Raw genomic sequence first — 19,840 nt, forward strand, 5'->3', positions numbered from 1 at the left:
TGCCAACTTCTATGGAGCTATGGAATTAAACACTGGAAGTTTTACATAATCAATAAACTTAGAGCCAAAAGTACAACTAATTCCAAAAGGACAAGAAAATAACTAAGGTGCATGTTCATCAAGTTGACCCTTCTGTTCAAACTCAACTGAACCAAGCCTGAGCTTATTATGCTCTTCCCAAAAGTGTCTCCATCTCAAATTCCAAGCTCAACACAGAAATCTAGATTGTATCCCTCCCATCAGTAACTGTCTGGGCAATTTTTCTTCTACATAGTTTTCAAATTAACCCCTCCAGCCCCTCCTCCACTGTCACTGACCCGGATCATCTCAGCCACAGAGGCAACTTCCCCGCTGTTCCCCACTGGCCTCTTGGCCTCTACCCCAACTCCCGTTAGCACTCTCCACGCTGAGCTTTCAGACAAAACTTCTCTCATTTCATACCCACTACTCTGCAAGACAAATTCTTTAATTGTCAGGCAGACACAGTCTGCAACTAGAGCTCCATCATATGAATCAGGGCAACATGACGGCTCCATTGAGCCCCATGATGGCTGCATTGCTATTACCTAAAATGGCACCTGGTAACCACCTGGAACTCAACGAGCATCCATCAGGTGATCGGCAAGCAATTCCCAAGTGTCTGGCTAGTCTTGCATCTCACGTGACTACCACCTGCCTCACATTTTACATCCAGTTACACCAGTGAACTCTCAATAAACAGCCCAGCAGTTCCAGTGCTCTGAGCTTTGAAACGTGTGGCTCTCTCAACCTGAGATGCCGGCTTGGTTGTCTAGGTCAGAAACTCACTCGCAAGCATGGTTTGGGTTCCAGCGTTCATCCTGTGTGAAGCCTCTTGAGAACCCCATCTACAGCCTAACCCTAACCCTCATGTCTTGGATTCCATTATAGTTCCATCAGCCCCAGCACAACTACGACCCTACTGTGTTCACTGACAGTGTGCCGTGCCCCTATCTTAAGGTCCACACCCAAGATATTGATCCTTGCTCCCCATCAGTAATGCTGACATAGAATAAGCAACTTCATAGTCAAGAAATAAGTGAACAAATTAGTGAAACATTGATGATAACAATCACTAGTGCTGTGCTCTGATTAACATATATTAGGTCATGTTCCTAATTACATGCTTTTCAAATATGCACTGTGCATTAATATCCTTATAATATGCTAATAGATGTATATACTACATATACATACATCTTATATGTATTTTTTTAATTTTACAAATGCACAGCTTAACAGTAAAGATACATATTTTTAGCATTTTTGCATACTAATTTACCATACAACTAATGTTTTTTTTGTATGTTTGTGATTTATGTACATGTACTTACCTGTATGTGCCCCTGCGCAGGCCAGAGAAGGACGAAGAGTGTGTGTCTTCTTTAATCACTCTATACCTTATTTTTTAAATAAGTTAGTTCTCCCACTGAACCTAATGCTTTCTATTTTGGCAAGGCTATCTAGCCAGCAGGTTCCCAGGATCTACCTGTGCCTCTCTCGATACCCCCAGTGCTGAGCTACAAGTACTCAAGGCCAATCCTGGTTTTTACATGGGTGTTGAGGATTTGAACCCAGGCCCTCCTGGTTCCAAACCAAGCACTCTTACCCACTGAGCAATCTCCCCAGAGCCGGGACTTATTATTAATCTTCAAACTCAAGAACTAAATGCATCATCCTTCCTGTTCTGTTTCATGGGTGGGGATCCAGTGTGAACACGAGCAAGGGAAAGCTGTCATTTGAAGGGAGGTTGTTCTCTTTCACTCCGCTTTCTCTCACGCATTAGCAAGCAGATGCTCGCAGATCTTGTAAAGCTGGTCTCTTATCCAAACGGAGCTTCAAAACAAGAGTTATCTAACCAAACCCCTCATGTAAAAAATGAACTAGCAGCCATTTCCCAAGCTCCCTATGAGACTGATAAATACGCCTTGTAGCTCGCTAACATGACGGCAACATCCAGTGGCTACAATTTTATGACTAAATTGGCTTGTGCAGAGATGGGAACATGAATGGACTAGCACTCAGCCACCAGCTAGGGAAGCGGAGATGAAATTCAAAAGCCAGAGTTCCACTTGCCATCCATGAGGACTGATGGACCCAAATCAATGGAGGTCTCCACCTCACTAGGCCACCAAAGCCAGGGGTAATCAGGAGCAAATGGCTTAACCCCTTGCAAGGAGCTTGGTTGCCTCTTTGTGTCAGGAAAGTGCTGAATCCCGCCCTCTCCACCTCACAAATTGGACAGGGTCAAGTGCTGGCACAGGAACTAACAGGCCAGCACTACACAGAGGCAAGGTACAACTGCCGTTCACTGATGCTTGGTTCTGCAGCCTCAGCTCAATCACTCTCCTTTCTTTACCTTGGTGTGAAATGTAGGACTGCTCCCTACTCCCACAACACAGGAAAACGGCAAGAAGTCACAGTGCAGTGCGAGGGGCCACTGCACAGACGGAATGTGTTTGTCAAGCTACTTCTATGTATACACAGAGAACAGTCCAACAGGAGCCCAGGTAATCTGAACAGTTAATGCTGTTCAAGTCAGTCCTTCCTTGGCCAGCACAATGAAAATCAAATGTTACTGGAAACAAATCATCATGAAAAATAACTTCCTTATTGTGTGCCAACAATCAACCAGCTTCTCGATTAGCTCCCAACTAGATATGTACTAATGGAGGACAGCGAAAGGAAATATTAAAACAACAGCCTTTTAAAAAAAAAAATAAAAAAAAAAAAAACAACAGCCTTTTCTTAAGCCTGAAACATAAAAAGCGATGAGAAACTCACTTCTCCCATGGGATAACCACGTAAATGCTGTCCCTCGCTTGCCCACACCCTGATTCCCTTTACCTCTCTACCAGCGTCCCTTCGGCAAGCTCGTCCAGTACTCACCCCAGGTTCAGGTGCTTCAGCTTCTGAAGGCTGCTGATCTGGGTGGGCAGTTCCTCGATCTGGTTGTTGAAGAAGTTAAGCACCTCCAAGTTCTTCAGTTCTGCTACGTTTGGGGGCACAGCTATGGGAATGGAGAGGCCACGTGTGAATTCAAGGTGTAAAGGATGCATTTTCCCTGCGAAAGCAAGCGAGGTCAGCCTCCAGGGTTGTCCACGCACAGGTCTCATTTACATTTTGTAAGTTTACTTATTTTCGTGGGTAATAACTAATGACGACGTGGAAGAAACTGAAGTGTTTCTTTTATGTGATCAGATAAAACCTCGGGTGTACGGAGGGTGGCAGCAGGAATGAAAGGAGGACCCCAACAGGCAGCAGCCTCTCGGGGAACAGTACACCGCACACATGTCCTTGCCATAAGTCTAACACTTGCAGTTATTCTCTTCCTTGTGGTTGCCTTGAAACTCCAGCACTAGACAGCTAACTGCAGTGAATGAGGCTACATCCAAGCTTCATAAATAATACTGTATCTGAGAAGCTGTCCTTGTTAACATTGAACTCAATCACAGTTTAACCTCAACCTGAAATAGTAGAATAGTACAATGTTCTTCCTTCCTAATTTTGTCCTTTGGAGTAATATACTTTGATAAAAACATACATACACACACACACACACACACACACACACACACACACACGTCATATTAATAACCGATCAATACATTCTTTTTGGGGGTAGGTGGGGTTTGAGACAGGGTTTCTCTATGTAACAGCCCTGGCTGTCCTGGAATTCACATTGTAGACCATACCACCAGCAGCTGGCCTCGAACTTAGAGATTTGCCTGCTTCTGCCTCCCAAGTGCTGGGATTAAAGGCTTGTGCCATTACTGCCTGGTAATCAATACATTCTTGTGTTGAAATGCGGAGAGCCAACTCAGTAGCATGCTGTGGACAGTAGTGTACTGGTCACAGGTGAAGAGAAGCACCTGGGACCTGCACGGGATCTCCTTACTTATAGTCCACGACTGAAGACAAATAAAAAGTCTCAAAAGTCTTGGCAGCCGTTAGTATCTGCTACTTTGAGGAACCCTGAGTGCACAAATACCAGCAGCACCTTTTGCTTTCAAATGGAAGTGTCATGGCGCTCCAAGGAAAGCAACTAGCTCACAGGTAGGCTGGGTTTACTTCTTATTAAACCACATCCAGGAGTCAATCAACCGAAGATCAACAATACTTGGAGAAAATACTGCATCCATCCTGACTTTATAGAGCAGGCTTTCTTGTTATTACTTCCTAAATATGCAGTTTAACAAGCATTTGTATCTCATGAGATACCATCGTAATCTAGAATGATTGAAAGTGCATGGAGAATGTGCCTGGGTTATGTGCATATACTGTACCTTTTTACCTAAGTGACCCGAGAATCCCTGGATTTTGTTAACCAGGGCTCTTATAACCAATCCCCAGTGACACTGAGAAACAAATGTTCCACTTCAAAATGGTAGCAAAGTGTGTGTGTGTGTGGGGGGGGGGGGATTGGTTGGGGAGTTCAACATATTTCCACTCATCTATCCTAATTGCTATCTAATTTTCTGTAAGCAAACACATGCAGCTTATCCGTAGTTCACGGAAACTATACTTTCCAAACTTTCCAGACCACTCAAAACACCAATGTGGCCTTGGATGCAGCACGAGCAAGCGGGCCATGCCTCATATTGGAGCACTCACTTCCCTTCCCAGCAGCTCAGCTCTCTTCTCCCAGCCACTGACAGCTGGGAAAATCGCTTTGCTGGCCAGCCTTCCTGACTCTGAGTTAAGTCTAAACTCAGAACCAGGAGTGCTTGTGCTTAGGACTTCTGCACAGATGTATGAAAATTCCAAACATCTGAGAGATGGATCCAAACAGCCGTTCCAAGAACAGCACTTGGCAGCTCCCGGGAAAGACAAAGTAAAGGGTGATACTGTTGGTATTCGCTCTGAGTCACTCTTTTCAACACTGAGATAGACCATAGGTATCAGTGGCCTGGTTTCTTTTGAATTTGATTGTGAGCCTAGCCTCTAATGCTGAGCCATCTCTCCAGCCAAATCTATGGCCTGATTTCCTTAAGAGAGGAAATACTTGGGACGATGGAAAGGAAATGCTTCTACTGGAAGGAGGGACATGAAAGACAAAGACTGGGGTACACTCCAGCCACAGGCAGGTGGCAGTGGTCCCACGGAGCTTTGCATTAGCTCCCCAAATGGATGGAGACAAAAGCACCAGCATTTTATGAAATAGTCTAGACAGCTGGGAAGAATTTCAGAATGACTTGGGGATACTCAAACAAATAACTAAGAGCCTAACAAAATGGTGGCAAAACCATATTTTAGGTGTGTATTCTTTCATGTAAATAAGTGATGTTCACTTTATATAGGCATCAAACTTTACTCTAAGGGTATGTGTTCTCTCCACAGACCAAAGTGAAGGGCAGCTACCAGAGACCTAACCCTCTTCTCTGTCCACCCTGGAGCTAACAGTGAAGCCTCCTCTCACTACAGTGATCTGATTAGCTTGAAGAGCAATAAAGAAAGTTACTGAAACCAAGAGAAAATGATGATCTCAATTTAGCCACAAACCAAGAATAATGTGGCCAGAATTACTGCCGCCTCCCCAAACCTACTCTGCCAATGCAATTAAAGGCTGGTCTAAAGGTATCGCCTCTTTGACAGGATGAGAGATTATTTCACTCTCCTTGCTAAAGTGGTCCAATTTAAAACCACCAATTATGTTAAATGTGATTTAGGACTTTGTTTAGTGGACACAAACAATAACCCTGCATTCAATTTACCAAACCTCTCTCAGCCTTTTGGTGTGCATTTGAATGTGTTGTGTTGAGACTCCATTCACACGGGAAGGGAAGAACCAAATGCATAGCTATTATTTCCCTGTAAACTACAGAATTTTTCATCAGCCCTGGCAAAAATAGAATAACATTCCGATTTATTGGGACAGAAGACCATTCATCCAACCAAAATTCAGAGACTGCTAAGCATGTGCAGGGTGCTATACTCCTGACATCTAGGGTAGTGATGCTTTGCAGGTAAAGTAAGAGATTTGCTGTGCTATTTAGAGAAAGAAAGTTACAAAAGAAGGGTTGTTGTCATAGTCTACCATGGAAACAGAGGCAGTGTCTGGAAAGCCCGCTTATCCTCACAAAACCATGACCGACGTAAAAGGTTAGCAATAGGAAGCTATGGTGAATAAATCATGTGTATACACAGCACAGACGATCCCAACAGTTAGGGTAAGGTGGCTGCAAAATCTCGCCAGGCAAAAGCCTCTCCTGGGGTATTCCACGGCATCCGTGGGACATGTTAGCAAAAAGAAGCACTTGAAAACATAATTAAGGGGACTGGTGAGATGGCTCAGCAGTTAAAGACACTTCCAAGGGAGATAACTTGTATTTAATCCTTGGGGAGCCACATGATGTCATATAAGTACCACACGCTAACTGATTGCGCCACTGAGCTCCAGGGAATCCATGTGATGTAAGGAGTGACTGTAAAGGTTGCCCTCTGACCTCTACATATACATCACAGCATGCACAGATACACATCACACAGACACACAAAAAAACAAATAAATACAACTTCAAAATTTTTTTTAAGAGAATATAAGTAAAGAGTGTGCATCAATGTCTCTTATTACCACTCGGAAACCCTGTCCATCTGCCTGCACAGTGCATGCTCTGGGAGCATCGGGTCCCTAGACGATGCAGAATTGTGTGCCCAGAAGCAGCAGAGAAGTACTAGGCATCTGGTCAGACATCACAGGCTGACTCAGACCCTCCTGACTCTGCCTTGTCCTTTCTGGGTGTCTCCTTACAACAGACAACCTCTCCGGAACTCCTTTTCCTCCAGAGTAGAATGAGAAAGCGAATTGTGGTCATTTTAAATCCTCTTCTACCTGCTTTTAACATTTTATGAGTCTAAGAAGAGAAGGATTGTGAAAATCAATGATAATAGATTCAAATCATGCAACTCTGGGGTCCCCAATTAGGATGTGCAGTCATGCAGAACTGTGCTTGTCACAAAGGACTTAGGAGCATTCTCTGTCTTGTCAGTGACAGTTCCTCTAATTTTGAGAGTTCAGCTGCTAAATTTGGGAGGAAGGCCACAACTGTTCTCTGCTGCTCCCAGGCTCCCAAGGTCACACACTCTGTGTCAATGGGAAGACCACACTACTTCCGGGGCTCCTTTTTAGCCCAGATGTTAAGCCCAGGGCCTGTTTGCTGAGTACATTCTGGGGTTTCTAACAATTTTAGACAAACCAACCTAGCATGGCCCTATTTCTTCCTTCAAGTTTTTACTTAATGAAAATAAAACCAAACAAAGCAAAAATTATGAATGTTGTCTTAGAGGTTTGTCTACTTTATATTCTGGCTCAGAGTCAGCAATTCAGAAAATAGTCTCCAAAGTATCTGGAAGGTTCCAGGTCCGGCTATCTTATATTCTGGCTCAGACTCAGCAATTCAGGAAATAGTCTCCAAAGTATTTGGGAGGTTCCATACACACACACACACACACACACACACACACAAAAAAAAAAAAAAAAAAAAAAAAAAAAAAAACCCGAGGGACTTAAAGGCCTCATTAGCTTGTCTTTGAGGGGGCTGCATCAGAGCCAGCACGGTGTCACGCATCTGTAATACCATCACTCAGGGGACTAAGATAGGAGGATGACAGGTTCAAGAACGACAAAGTGGGTCCCACTTAGAGTTCCCCTTAGGCCACTGTAGAGCAAGAAGCCTCATAGTGCACCTCCCTCTCTCCATCTCATCCTACAGATCATGGGCATTCCCGAGGAAGAGTGTGACATCTAAAAGGACATTTGCCGCCATGCTATACACATTTTTAAAATTTATGTATATGTGATATTTTGTCTGCATGTATGTCTATGTACCACGTGCATGCCTGAAGCCTGAGGAGACCAGAGCAGGGCATCAGATCACCTTGAATTGGAGAAACAGATGGCTGGGAACTGCCATGTGGGTACTGAGAATCAAACCTAGGTCCTCTGCGAGAACAGCCAGTGTCCTTAACTAGAAAGCCATCTCTCTAGCCCCTCATCATTTTATATTTACAACCAGCACAAGCTACATGGCCAATAAGGGACTCTTGAGAAGGGTTTTCCGCACCTAGCTGGCGAGCAGCTGAGCACCCCCAGCAAGAGGAGGAGTAAGACAAACGAGGTCACAGTAACAGAGCTCCACTCTTGAAGAATTCTGTTCTGTGGTGTAAACTTAGTAATTCTCTGACTGATAAGTTATCTTTAAGCATTTTAAGAGTTTATGAACACAGTAACAAAATTTCTCTAGAGCCAAGCTGGTCAGTGGGTAACCACTATTTATATATATATGTTTAAAACTAGATTAATCAAAGTAAAAAAAAATACTGCTATGATTAGGATCTGAAAAGACCTCACAGGCTCATGCTCTGAGCACTTGTTACCTGGCTGGTGGCACTGTTTGGGGAGGCTGTGGAGTCTTGAAGAGGTGGGGCCTGGTGCCTAGTAAGTCACTAGGGGCAGGTCTTGAAGAAGACAGTCCAGCCCCCAGTTCAAATCCCACTCTCTCTACCTCCTGGTCGACAGCAGAGCCACATAAGGCTATGCCACAAGCTCCTGTCACCATGAACTGAGTCACTCGACCGTGCCTTCCCAGCTAGGACGAACTGGAAACCAGTGAAACCACACAGGAAAAGAAACATTTCATCTTTCAGTGGTCGCCACTGCACTTTCATATTGGGAAGGGCTGAACAATCCCATGAGGTTCACAGTCTCTAGACTCTTTATTTCCACCTCTGCAGAATGTTCTGTTGGGCAGGTACTGCTCTAGGACTCTGCATCGTAAGACATGGAGCATAAATCTTGAGCAGCGAAAGATTTACAGATGGAGTGGCCTAGATTTTCATTTCAGTGGCATGGGGATGGACCTGGGAACCTGCATTTCCCATCAGCTCTAAGGGATGCCAAGGCTGCTGTTGGTAGATAGCCTTTTCTAGTTTGGAGATCTGTCAGTCTATTGGTCCTATTATGATCACTTCATCAATGTCTACCCATTACTCCACACAATTACAGTGATAGTCATATGAGCAATCTTACCGAAACAAGAGAGAGCCTGGGGAACTGATCAAAAGCGGGAAAAGGAAGAAAAAAAGAAAAAGTACTTTGAGACGAATCCACCCAACCTAGACGCTACCATACCGCATTACTAGTCGACACCAGCTTCTCCAACTGAAATTCCCCTGGTGAGAACCATGGTGGGTAAGATAAAAGACACACAAAGGTGGAAATCCTCAAGTCACTGAATTCAGTCACCCAGGACCAAACTCATCATGAGCCAGTGCGGTCCTGTAGAGACGGTTCAGGTGCTGGAGTGCCACACCAGGGCATGCTGGAGAGATGAAGACACATCACACAGACTGCCTTGGGTGGGTTCAGTCATTCCACGGGTTTTTTGAGCAAAAAGCATTTTGCCCCCTAAGGCTAAGAAACAAAACTGTGAAGAATGACAGGCTCTGGGAACAGCAGGCATCATGCAAAGCATAAGGATGGGAGCCCTGCCTGGGAGCAGCCCACGGAGGGGTCGGGAAGCCACGTATTGGTCTTTGGCGCCATATGGTTAGTGCCGACAGTGGTTCTCCTACAGCTCCAGAAGGGCAGCTAATAGACCGTGCACCATGTTAACACCCACGCTGCCAGGAAGCCAGGAGCAGCGCAGAACATGTGGGTTTCCATCAGAAGCAAAGGCATAGAATCCGGAGGTGACCTTCTCCCAGCCCCCACCACCAAACGTGGGGTGGTGAAAGCTACATTGTGACGACTTCTCCAGAAGCACCAAAAGCTGTTTAAGCTCCAGTGATTGCTGGGCTGGGATGCAGAGCCCAGGGGACCCAGCCCTCAGACGATTTTCAAAGAAGCAGATTCACGGCTCAGTTTTAACGTCCTTTATGGGAAGCCAGTGACGGAATGGAAATCCCCAGAGGATGAGAAGAGGGAGACCCAGAGCACACACCTCACAGGGTCATGCGACTGCAGCACAGCACAGGGCTGAGAGCAGCAGGCCCAGGAGCGCACACATCTGCCGAGGGATAAGGCAGAACACTGTTGTCACCTGTCCATTTCCAGGGACACAAAGGCGTCACCTAACCCAGGTCCATTAGCCAACAATATCACACGGGAGGGGGTCAAAATAAATTACAACACACATCACTGTTTCGAAAAGCCTAGTGCGTTAAATATGTGCGGGGGGGAGATGGGGCAGTAAGACGCTTTGGGGGTAAAGCGCTTACAGGGAATCCCAGTGGGCTGAGTTTGATCCTCACAAAGACCGCATGAAGGCAGAAGGAGAGAAGTGACTCCACATTGTTGTCTTCTGATCTCCACATGCACACCATGGCAGGTGTGCCCAGAAACGCGCGCACATACACACACACACACACACACACACACACACACCAATAAAAGTTTCAAAGTAAGTATTTTGGCTACTGCCCTAACAAAACTATGTGCTCTTGTTTTTTATTTATTTGTTTTGTATGGGGGAGAGGTTGGGTTTTTAAAATTGTTTTTATTGAGCTACTCCCCTCCTTTCCTCCCCTCTCCCCTGATCCCCATGTTCCCAATTTACTCAGGAGATCTTGTCTTTTTCTACTTCCCATGTAGATTAGATTCATGTATGTCTCGCTTAGTCCTCATTGTTGCCTAGGTTCTCTGGGGTTGTGGATTGTAGGCTGGTTTTTCTTTGCATTGTGTCTAAAAGCCACTTATGAGTGAGCATATATTATATTTTCTTTCTGGGTCTGGGTTACCTCACTCAATATGTTTCTAGATTCATCCATTTGCTTGCAAATTTCTACAGGTCATTATTTTTTTTTCTCCACTGTGTAGTACTCCATTTGTAAATATACCACATTTTCTTTATCCATTCTTCAGTCAAGGGGCATTTAGGCTGTTTCCAGGTTCTGGCTATTACAAATAATGCTGCTATGAACACAGTTGAGCACATGTCCTTGTGGTATGATTAAGCATCCTTTGGGTATATACCCAAGAGTGGTATTGCTAGGTCTTGACGTAGACTGTTTCTAATTTTCCGAGAAATTGCCACACTAATATCCAAAGCGGCTGTACCAGCTTGCATTCCCACCAGCAATGCAGAAGTGTTCCCTTTTCCCCACAACCTCTCCAGCATAAACTGTCATCAGTGCTTTTGATCTTGGCCATTCTTCCAGGTATAGGATGGAATCTCAGAGTTGTTTTGATTTGCATTTCTCTAATGACTAACAATGTTGAACTTTTCCTTAAGTGTTTTTCAGCCATTTTATATTTGTCTACTGTGAGTTCTCTGTTTATGTCTGTACCCATTTTTTTTATCGGATTATTTGTTGTTTTGATGACCAGTTTCTTAAGTTCTTTGTATATTAGCCTTGCCTGTCCTGGAACTCACTTTATAGACCAAGCTGGCCCCGAACTCACAGAGATCCACCTGCTTCTACCTCCCACGTGCTGGGATTAAAGCTGTGCACCACCACCGCCTGGCATGGTCTTATTTTTTACACTCTAGGTTTTTATGGCCTTTCTTTTAAACAGAAAAGAAGAATGGGTGGTGAAGAATACTAAGCTAGCTTGTTCCTACATCAATGGTAAAGAAATGCTACCAAGGACACATACATGAAAATGAGCAAAGCTTCTCAAAACATATACGACCATCCAAGACAGAAGAGGAAGAACCAGCATATCAACGACCAGATTTTTCATGGATCAGGACACTGGATGGCCACTGTCCTCTTGTGGCCTAAATTCACAGAACCTGTTGGGCATATGGCTTGGAGCATGACTGGAGAAAATAAAGCCAGCGGGCCTTTAGCTCTTACCCATCCCAGTTAGAAAACAGCTCCTAGTCCCACCGGAGGCACTGTCTAGGCTCAGTACATGTGTGCCAAATCCTACAGCAAACCAGGAATCCTAACCTTCAATGCGATTTCAGCGATTCCATGTAAAAAAGAGATCTTTGCTCTCACATGCAAGAACTTATGCTCCTTGGAATTTTATATGCAAATAAAAAAGAACATTTCTACTGATGGTGATTAATTACCTTTGCTTTCCATCCAGAACCACGAGGTGGATAATGAAGTAATTATATATTACTGTACGAGTTTGAAATTCAAAAGTACACTAATCATGTTCAGCTTCACAGGTTTTATGGGGTTTCCTCCAAAGCAGCTATTAAAGCAGTGAATTCCAGGAATTACAGGTTATTTAAAAACATAAAGTTTATGAAACACTGAAGCAAGTTTTCATTTAAAAGGTTCTAGATGTCCCTCAAGGTAAAAATAAAAATTCACAAAGTATCTAAGCCTCTACCTTAATGAAGGCCACCAGCTCCCCAAGTATTATTAGACTTACAGGTAACTACAATAATTCCACCTGTGGTTAATCAACAAGGATTTGCGGAGCATGTGTGCCCAGGGGCAAACACATTTCATGGTCCTCTTTAGGGTTCTGCAGTTTAAGAAGTGTTATGAACCAAAAACCAAACCAGAACAAAACAAAAATATCCCTGAGTTAATCGTTGCACAGACACACAAATATGGTCCCTCTCCTACCAGCAACAATGTGAACCATCAGTCATACAAAAATTAGGAGAAAATGGCATAAATAAGCAATAAGGCAGATTGTGTAATATGAAACCAAATGTGCAAAAATATAGGTCCCTGAGCTATAAAAAGTGTGCATGCACAGCTAAAGGAGACACGCGAAGAGCCGACAGGCATGGGCTGCTCCCCTTCCGAGCAGCGCCTGATGCCTGCACTAACTTCGCAGACAGGAAAGCAAGGACAGTCCGTACTGTCTTCAAGAGGACTTACAAACCCGGGGTTCTGCTGGGAAATATATTCCTAATTACACTTGATTCTGGTCTCCACTAATTCAGTCACACATCAGCAGAGAGCTGTCGTTTGGGGGTAGGGCAGAACAATTAGCACTCAAAAGAGGAAAAAAACGGCACTCAGAGGCGTGGGAAAGAAGTGACATCTAGTGAAAAGGAAGAAAAGAACAGCGCTCCTGCTATGAAAAATGCCCCAGAAGCTCAGAAACAGCAAGAGAAAGAAACAAACAAACAAAACGCACACAAGGTCCTCCGTTAACAGAGGAAGCGAGCGTGAAGTGTTTAGTTTCTTTGATGTGCACTTTAGTATGTATAGAGTACAGTATAGTACAGTATAAATATACAGTATATGAACACATGGATGGCTCTTATATGCTTATTAACAATAAGAGGCAGACAGTACTTGAATCAAACCTTCAAGACATGCTCAGACCACGCTTTGCCAATAGTTTCTGTCTCCTCTTATAACTGAGATTACTTCCATAAGAGACCACATGGGGTTGCTTCTCTTCCTATTAGAGCATAAGTTTAGAAGCTGAGGAAAAGTGTAATTCCATGAGCAGGGAAGGAAGAGGAAGTAGAGGAAGATGACCAGAGATAGAAAGATGCACACAGTCCACTGAGTGGTTTTAAACTCAAGATGTAAGTCCTGCCCTCCAACCTTGGCAATCCTCCCTTGTCTAACGGAAACAAGTAAAACTCTAGAGTCGCAGAAATGCTTGGTCCAAGAAGCACTGGATTTCCTTTGCCTGGGACAGTTAAACTGTACACAAAGTTCACATACAGAAGTGGCCAGAGACATGGGGGTTCAGAGACTCGGGCTGCAGGAGGACACAGCCCTTCTGACTCCGATTATCTAACCACATTAAGTCTAACTCCTCCACTTAAAGGAGAGTTTGCTTGCATGAATAGCATCTCTTGTCTCACTTAATTCTCAGCTCATTTCATATGTGGGGTGCTGCCCTTCGACCCGATGGACTGTGGGGTGTCTTCTATTACATGCCACACAGCCATGGTCCATTCTGAGGGAGAAGAGGACTTCATGGAAGTGACAGGAGTTCCCTTGCGTGGCTGAACAATGGCAGGTTTCAAAAGGAGGAGCCAGAGCTTCGGAGCTGAAAATAAGTAGAACAAAGAACATACAGGCGAGGAGAAACAATACCGAAAATAAAATAAAAATCATACAAAAGACAGTTCAGATTGAATATAAGGTCAAAAGTTTACCAACCATGATTACATGGGCAATTCTGTCCTAATAGACTAAGTGGCAGAGAAAAAGAAAACATTCTAAAGAAATTCATTACTTAAAAACACAAACACACACACACACACACACACACACACACACACACACATAAAACCACATTTTACTCAAGACCAGGGGCTATAAGATTAGAAATCCTTATTTTGAAATGTAAATTTAAGCTGACAAATTAGGTGGTAGATATGAACACTTTTTATTTGAGTTTCTCATTCTGTATGAAAATCATCTTTTTAAAGTTCTGGGGAACTTTCTTCAAGAAACAGCATCAGTTTTTCCTGTCCTGTGTTTCCTACAGCCCAGGGTTTCCGAATCTGAGATGCATCGGCTTAAAGAACTCATGTCTGGGCAGAGCAGGACCCAAGGCCAGTAAAATCATAAGCCCCACAGGCACATCTCCAGGGATTATGATCAGTTTTCCTTTGATTTTTAAATAATAAGGGTAATAATAATAACTCAATGATTTAAGAAGTTAAGAAATCCTTTTTAAGATGCTCATGCCTGTATATTGCACATTCTAGGATATATTCATTCACTTTTTATGTCCCCTCCTCCATCTCGTGTGTGTGTGCTTGTTGTCCTTGACTTAACCTTGGCTGGCTCATGGTCTAGGACATTGGACAACACTATATGCAGATCCTATTTTGTTATTAAGCCATTTCTGCTCGACAGACATTTAACTGTAAATAGAAAGAAAAACTGCTCAATATCAACCCGTAGGATGGGCTGGTTAGGATTTGGAAGACAACAGGCTCCTCTACCCCATCTTATATTTTCTCAGCCTGTCACCATTCTCGAGCTGTTATGATTGATGTCCTCCCATTTGAAACGATACCATTGGAGAATTAATATGCTATATTTTAGGTGGCTTCCTTTTATCATGGAACCAAGTCCCAAGAAAAAGGATACTAAATTAGGTACTTTTGAGGGGTGGAATCAGCAGCCAGGGGACCAAAAGGAACATGGCCCATAAGCCAAGGGTGAGGTGTCACAGGAGCTAGGAGCAAACAGACCAAAAGGAACAGCGTCCATCACCCAAGGGATGCCATGAACAATCTCCATTCACTGCGCTCACTGCCTGAGATCTGACCTGGGGCTGGACCACTCTCTCACACGTGATGACATCACATGCCTGCTTACTGATGCCAAAAATAACAGCACACGGTCAACTGCAGGCAATTTTTCAAGGTAACCTGACGACCGGGAACAGCAGAGAGATATTGTTTAATTAATAGCTGTCGGGTTCAAAAATACTATGTGCACACTTTTCCAACTCCAATCTTTCAAACGATGGCACAATAACAAACTGATAAATGTGCACTAATTAAAAAAATAAGCTATTGATCAAAGCCTCTGTGTTATAAATACATTTGTGCTCTGTTAAAATGCAAACAGCAAGTTGTTTTGATATTGTCACAAGATAAATTCATGGTGCAGGAGATTTATTTTGCATACCCCCCTTCATACTTTAATTTCATCCAAGCCCGGAACAGAAATTTTTGCATACGGGATGACAGATAAGCTATGAGAGAGGGAGTAACTACAGAGCCAGGAGCAGCAAGGTCTTGAGAAGGTGGTGAAGGTCATTATTATGAATTGGAACAGTAAATTCTTCTCGCTCATCCAACAACCCATTATGGCTATGGAGAAGGTCGTCAATGTATCCCACCTTTAAAACCGGTTCCATTTTCTTCTTTACCTCTGAATCTGCACATTTTCCCAGGGCTGTGTGTTCTTCCTTAGCCTGCTCAGTTCATTTACAATGATACTGGTGGTGCATATTCTACTGGTCTACATAAAATTTACAAGCAATGGCCTAACTCGCTATGTACTCAGAATATCAACCTCGGGTTTTTTTTAAAAAATGAAATCACTAAAGAAAATATCCTAGCATTTTCTTGTTCACTATGATTTCAGATTCACATCTGAGCTCTCAGTAATGGGAAATCGCCTTTTCAAAAGTCATATCTGGCCATAATACTTGGGTTTACTACCTAACAAGCCATTGCCAATACATTAAATGACAAGATAAAGCCCACAGCTAAGATCCCAAACTGCGGCCATAACTGGCAATACCTCAGGAAATGTCCCACGTGACAGTTAAAAGTTAAAGCAGCCAACTGCACGATTTCATTCAGAGACACACACTTGGGGCACGTTGTCCAAAACAGAGGGCTGCTCACTGGTAGCAAAGATAAGAGATGTGATCTGAGTTCACAGCTCAAACTGATGATGGCTCCATGCGCGACATGTAGGGGCTGTACAATGAGACATGCTGTTGTTTTATTTAAGCTGCTTACAGTACCTACAGACGCTTGTTCATACAGGATCACTTTCCAAAGTCAAGAGAAGCGTCATGTTGAAAATGAATGTCTAGAGGCTTTCATCTCAGGTTGAAGGAAACCCATGTGATAACTCCTAGCATCTGTCCCTAAACAGCATTATTAATTAGTGCAAAAATCAGTATGAATGTGAGCAAGATGAATATTTCCCATTTGTTTTATTTGTAAATTAACAACTGGTCATAGGCATGTGTATGCTGAACATCCTGCTATAGAAAATCTCAGTGACACCCAAAACGAAACAGTGTAGCAAGGAACACATTTCCTTCTACTTAGACCTACTGGGAAAAGAACTGTTCCTCACTTAAGAAAGCAGCAATAATAAACAGTGAAAAACAGTGGTGTGTGGAACTGAATACATATTTCAGTTTTAACAACCAAACATAAAAACCAAATAGCTCCTTTGATAAAGAGCTATTGTAAATGTAACAAAACTTCACGATGTAAATGGCAACAGCAACATGCCCTGTGGTACAAAGCCAAGTCAGAGAGCTGCCAAAAACATTTCTTTTGACAACAGGAACTTGTTTTTCAATCTTAGGTAGCAGACCTGGGGGGGGGGGGGGTGGGTTCCAGAGTCAAATGTGTGTCTCAACAGTGACCTCTAGTGGACAAGACTTGAAATGATTGTCTCCCACAGAAATTCTTTGCAATGATGCTAACATCTCCAAAATGTTTAGGACCAAATTAAGAAGCCAGCTGGAGAAGATCACACAGGATGACTTCGCACAGGTCATGGCAAAGGTGGTCAGGGACAGACAACTGTGATAAACACTTGTCTTGTCTCTCTTCTTACTGGATTCGTTCGTCCCAGCAGGCAGATCCTTGGCCAGGCCTCCCACAAAGGCAAGCAGGTCTGGGAAAGTTACTGCTGACATTAGTTCCCTAAGTGACTTTATCAGAATCCATCAGCACTTCCCCAGTCACCCAACTTTAATGAAGCTCCAACAGTTATACCTTGGGCCTTGATTTTTCATTTTTGTTGTTTCTTAGACAAGGCTTCAAGAATCTCTGGACTGGCAGTATGCTTGCCTCGTATTCACAAAGCTCTGGGTTTCATCCCTGGCATCGTAAATAAGTAAATGAATGAATAACAGCTCTTTAGAAAGAAGTCAGATTTAGATCTACATAAAGAAAGAATGAGTTCAGGTAAAATAAAAAGTCAAATACAATTCTAGGGCTGGGTGAGTACTGGGCAGCTTTATAAGATCGGGGACCCAAGTCTACATGCTCAGCACCCAAATAAAAACAGCATGGAGGTTGGTGCAGCTGTAATCCCAGCAGGTGGGAGAGGTGGAAACAGGTGGCTCCCAGCCTAGGCAAAAAGGTGAGCCCCACGCTCAGTGCAAGAAGTAAATAGAAAACAAAGGAAGATACTTGGCTTCAAGCTCCAGTGTCTATGTGTTCATGTACCCACACACGTGAACACATGACACGCTTAAACACACACACATTCTGCACACAAAAATATCGGACAACCTCAGGAATGATAAAGGCCTCCTTAAGGTATTGATAACCTCACTTGTAGTGTATCGCCCTACATGGATCTATCAAGGTCAAAACCCCAACAGGAAAAGGGCTGTCAACCCAGCGCCACAGTGATCAGACGTCTCTGCAGATGTTAACTCAGAAGCAAATGGTGTCGTCAGACAAGGTCCCAGTCTGGATAAGCTAGTCATTCCTTCCGCAGGCAGGCGAGAAGAAATGTCAGAGAGCAGTGTAATTGGCACAGTGAGAGAAAAACACAAACATTTTAGCGAGACAAAAGTAAGCAGTGCTGAGGGGGTTGTATTTTGAGTCCCAGTGGTTTTAATGTAGCCTTGTCAGGCGGCCCCTATTAAAGAGCAATGGGAAGTGAAAGACACTGATTAGAATAGAAAGTGACAGGAGGGTGGGTTCAGCCGTGAACGTTTAATGCATATTTATATTTCCATCAAATGGACATATTTACTATAAACACTTGAAAAACCACAGCGAAGTCATTCATTTAAATGCCAGAAAAATAGTAAAAGATGCTAATTTGACCTTAGTAGAACAGATCGGGTGTCACTGACACTACAGGACGGCTTGAAATAGAGTCTACCAAGACGATTAATTAACGCTTACTGGATTAGGTCAAGAGTTTCTCACATGGAGGGAGAAGAAGCAAATGGGGAAAAAAGACCAAGTTTGGATTCTTTCATGGTCACAGTCTACCACATTTACACCTCTCTAAAGTATCTGATGGAGAAAGAGACAGATTGACCCGTTGATTCCTACGGCTCCGGTCTGCAGGTGTGCAAAGTGAAACAAAAAACAGCTATTGGGATGCTTTTTAAAAATCTAGATTGACGAATGATCTATAGGGATGCAACGCATCCGACTGTCTTGCGCAAATCTAAGCGAACAAACCTTAGACCTACTGATCAGCTAAGACTTTTATAAACTACAAACTCGGAGTACAGAGAATTCCTCCTGGGAAGTCCCAGGGAATTCTGAGATCATGTATGGGGCACTTTTCAAAACAAACTGCAAAGCTCCTCTGAACTGGAACTGTGGTCATCGAATACAGCAAGACGGGGGCTATGAAAACAACACAACCAGCACATTACCTGTAACAACAAAGGTTACGTGGGACATGGAGATCTCATTTTCAGCTTCTGTGGTCACTGCTACTTAAACACAACAGTGCTGCCACTCCGCCTTTCCTTACAAACATGCATTCTGCCTAAACATGAGCTAATCGGCTCGTTTCTAGCACATGAGGGGCCCTCCGTTACTGCCACTCTTAATCCTCAATAATCAACAGCTCGCTGACATTGCCTCTGGCTATGTATAATGCACACGCACACATAAATTCACAATACAAATCCCTCAACATGACATTCCGCTCAACGCCATCGGACTCGGAAAGCCCCTAACAAATGCTTGCCACGTGACTAGAAAATCATTCAAGTCTGCAGGAAATCTGGCGAGTGGGAAGATGTGACAGTCAATTAGGAAGGAGGAAGGAGAGTGGGCCCCGGCCATTAAAGTCTTTAAAGCCTTAACGCCAAGAGGGAACTGGACCATCGTTCACTTCTGATATTCCTTTTAAAACAGGTATTAATTCTGCTGCATGTGAAGCACTTCAAAACACCATGGATGCCCGCGAGAATCCCACAGGAGGGGCCCGGAACCAGCCTCAAAAAAAAAAAAAAAAAAAAAAAAAAGAGAGAGAGAGAGAGAGAGATGTATTCAATGTAGACAATTTTGTGAGCTTTTGTCCATTTATAAAGCAGGGACAAAAAGCATATCCAACAATGAAATCTTCCCCACTGTAGGAAGAAATACAGGAGAAAACAATTTTTATTCTAACATACCTTTGTTTAGTTGTTGAGAGTGGGAGGGGCACCCAGGACTTGAATACCTGGGCATCATCTTGCCTC

General features: G+C 43.5%; 1 protein-coding gene across 2 annotated transcripts in view; it reads right to left on the reverse strand.

Moving 5' to 3' along the window:
- Rsu1 (Ras suppressor protein 1) overlaps positions 1-19,840 on the reverse strand; it is a 180,688-nt gene that overhangs the window by 132,229 nt on the left and 28,619 nt on the right. For both annotated transcript variants that reach the window (XM_041630832.1, XM_041630833.1), the window contains exon 4: positions 2,908-3,028. In XM_041630832.1, the coding sequence (XP_041486766.1) occupies positions 2,908-3,028 (121 nt within the window). The remainder of the gene's footprint in view (positions 1-2,907; positions 3,029-19,840) is intronic.

This window comes from Microtus oregoni, unplaced genomic scaffold (assembly GCF_018167655.1).
Source record: "Microtus oregoni isolate MIOR12 unplaced genomic scaffold, Mior012 000035F_ref0000213, whole genome shotgun sequence".
In the NCBI taxonomy this organism is placed as follows: Eukaryota; Metazoa; Chordata; class Mammalia; order Rodentia; family Cricetidae; genus Microtus; species Microtus oregoni.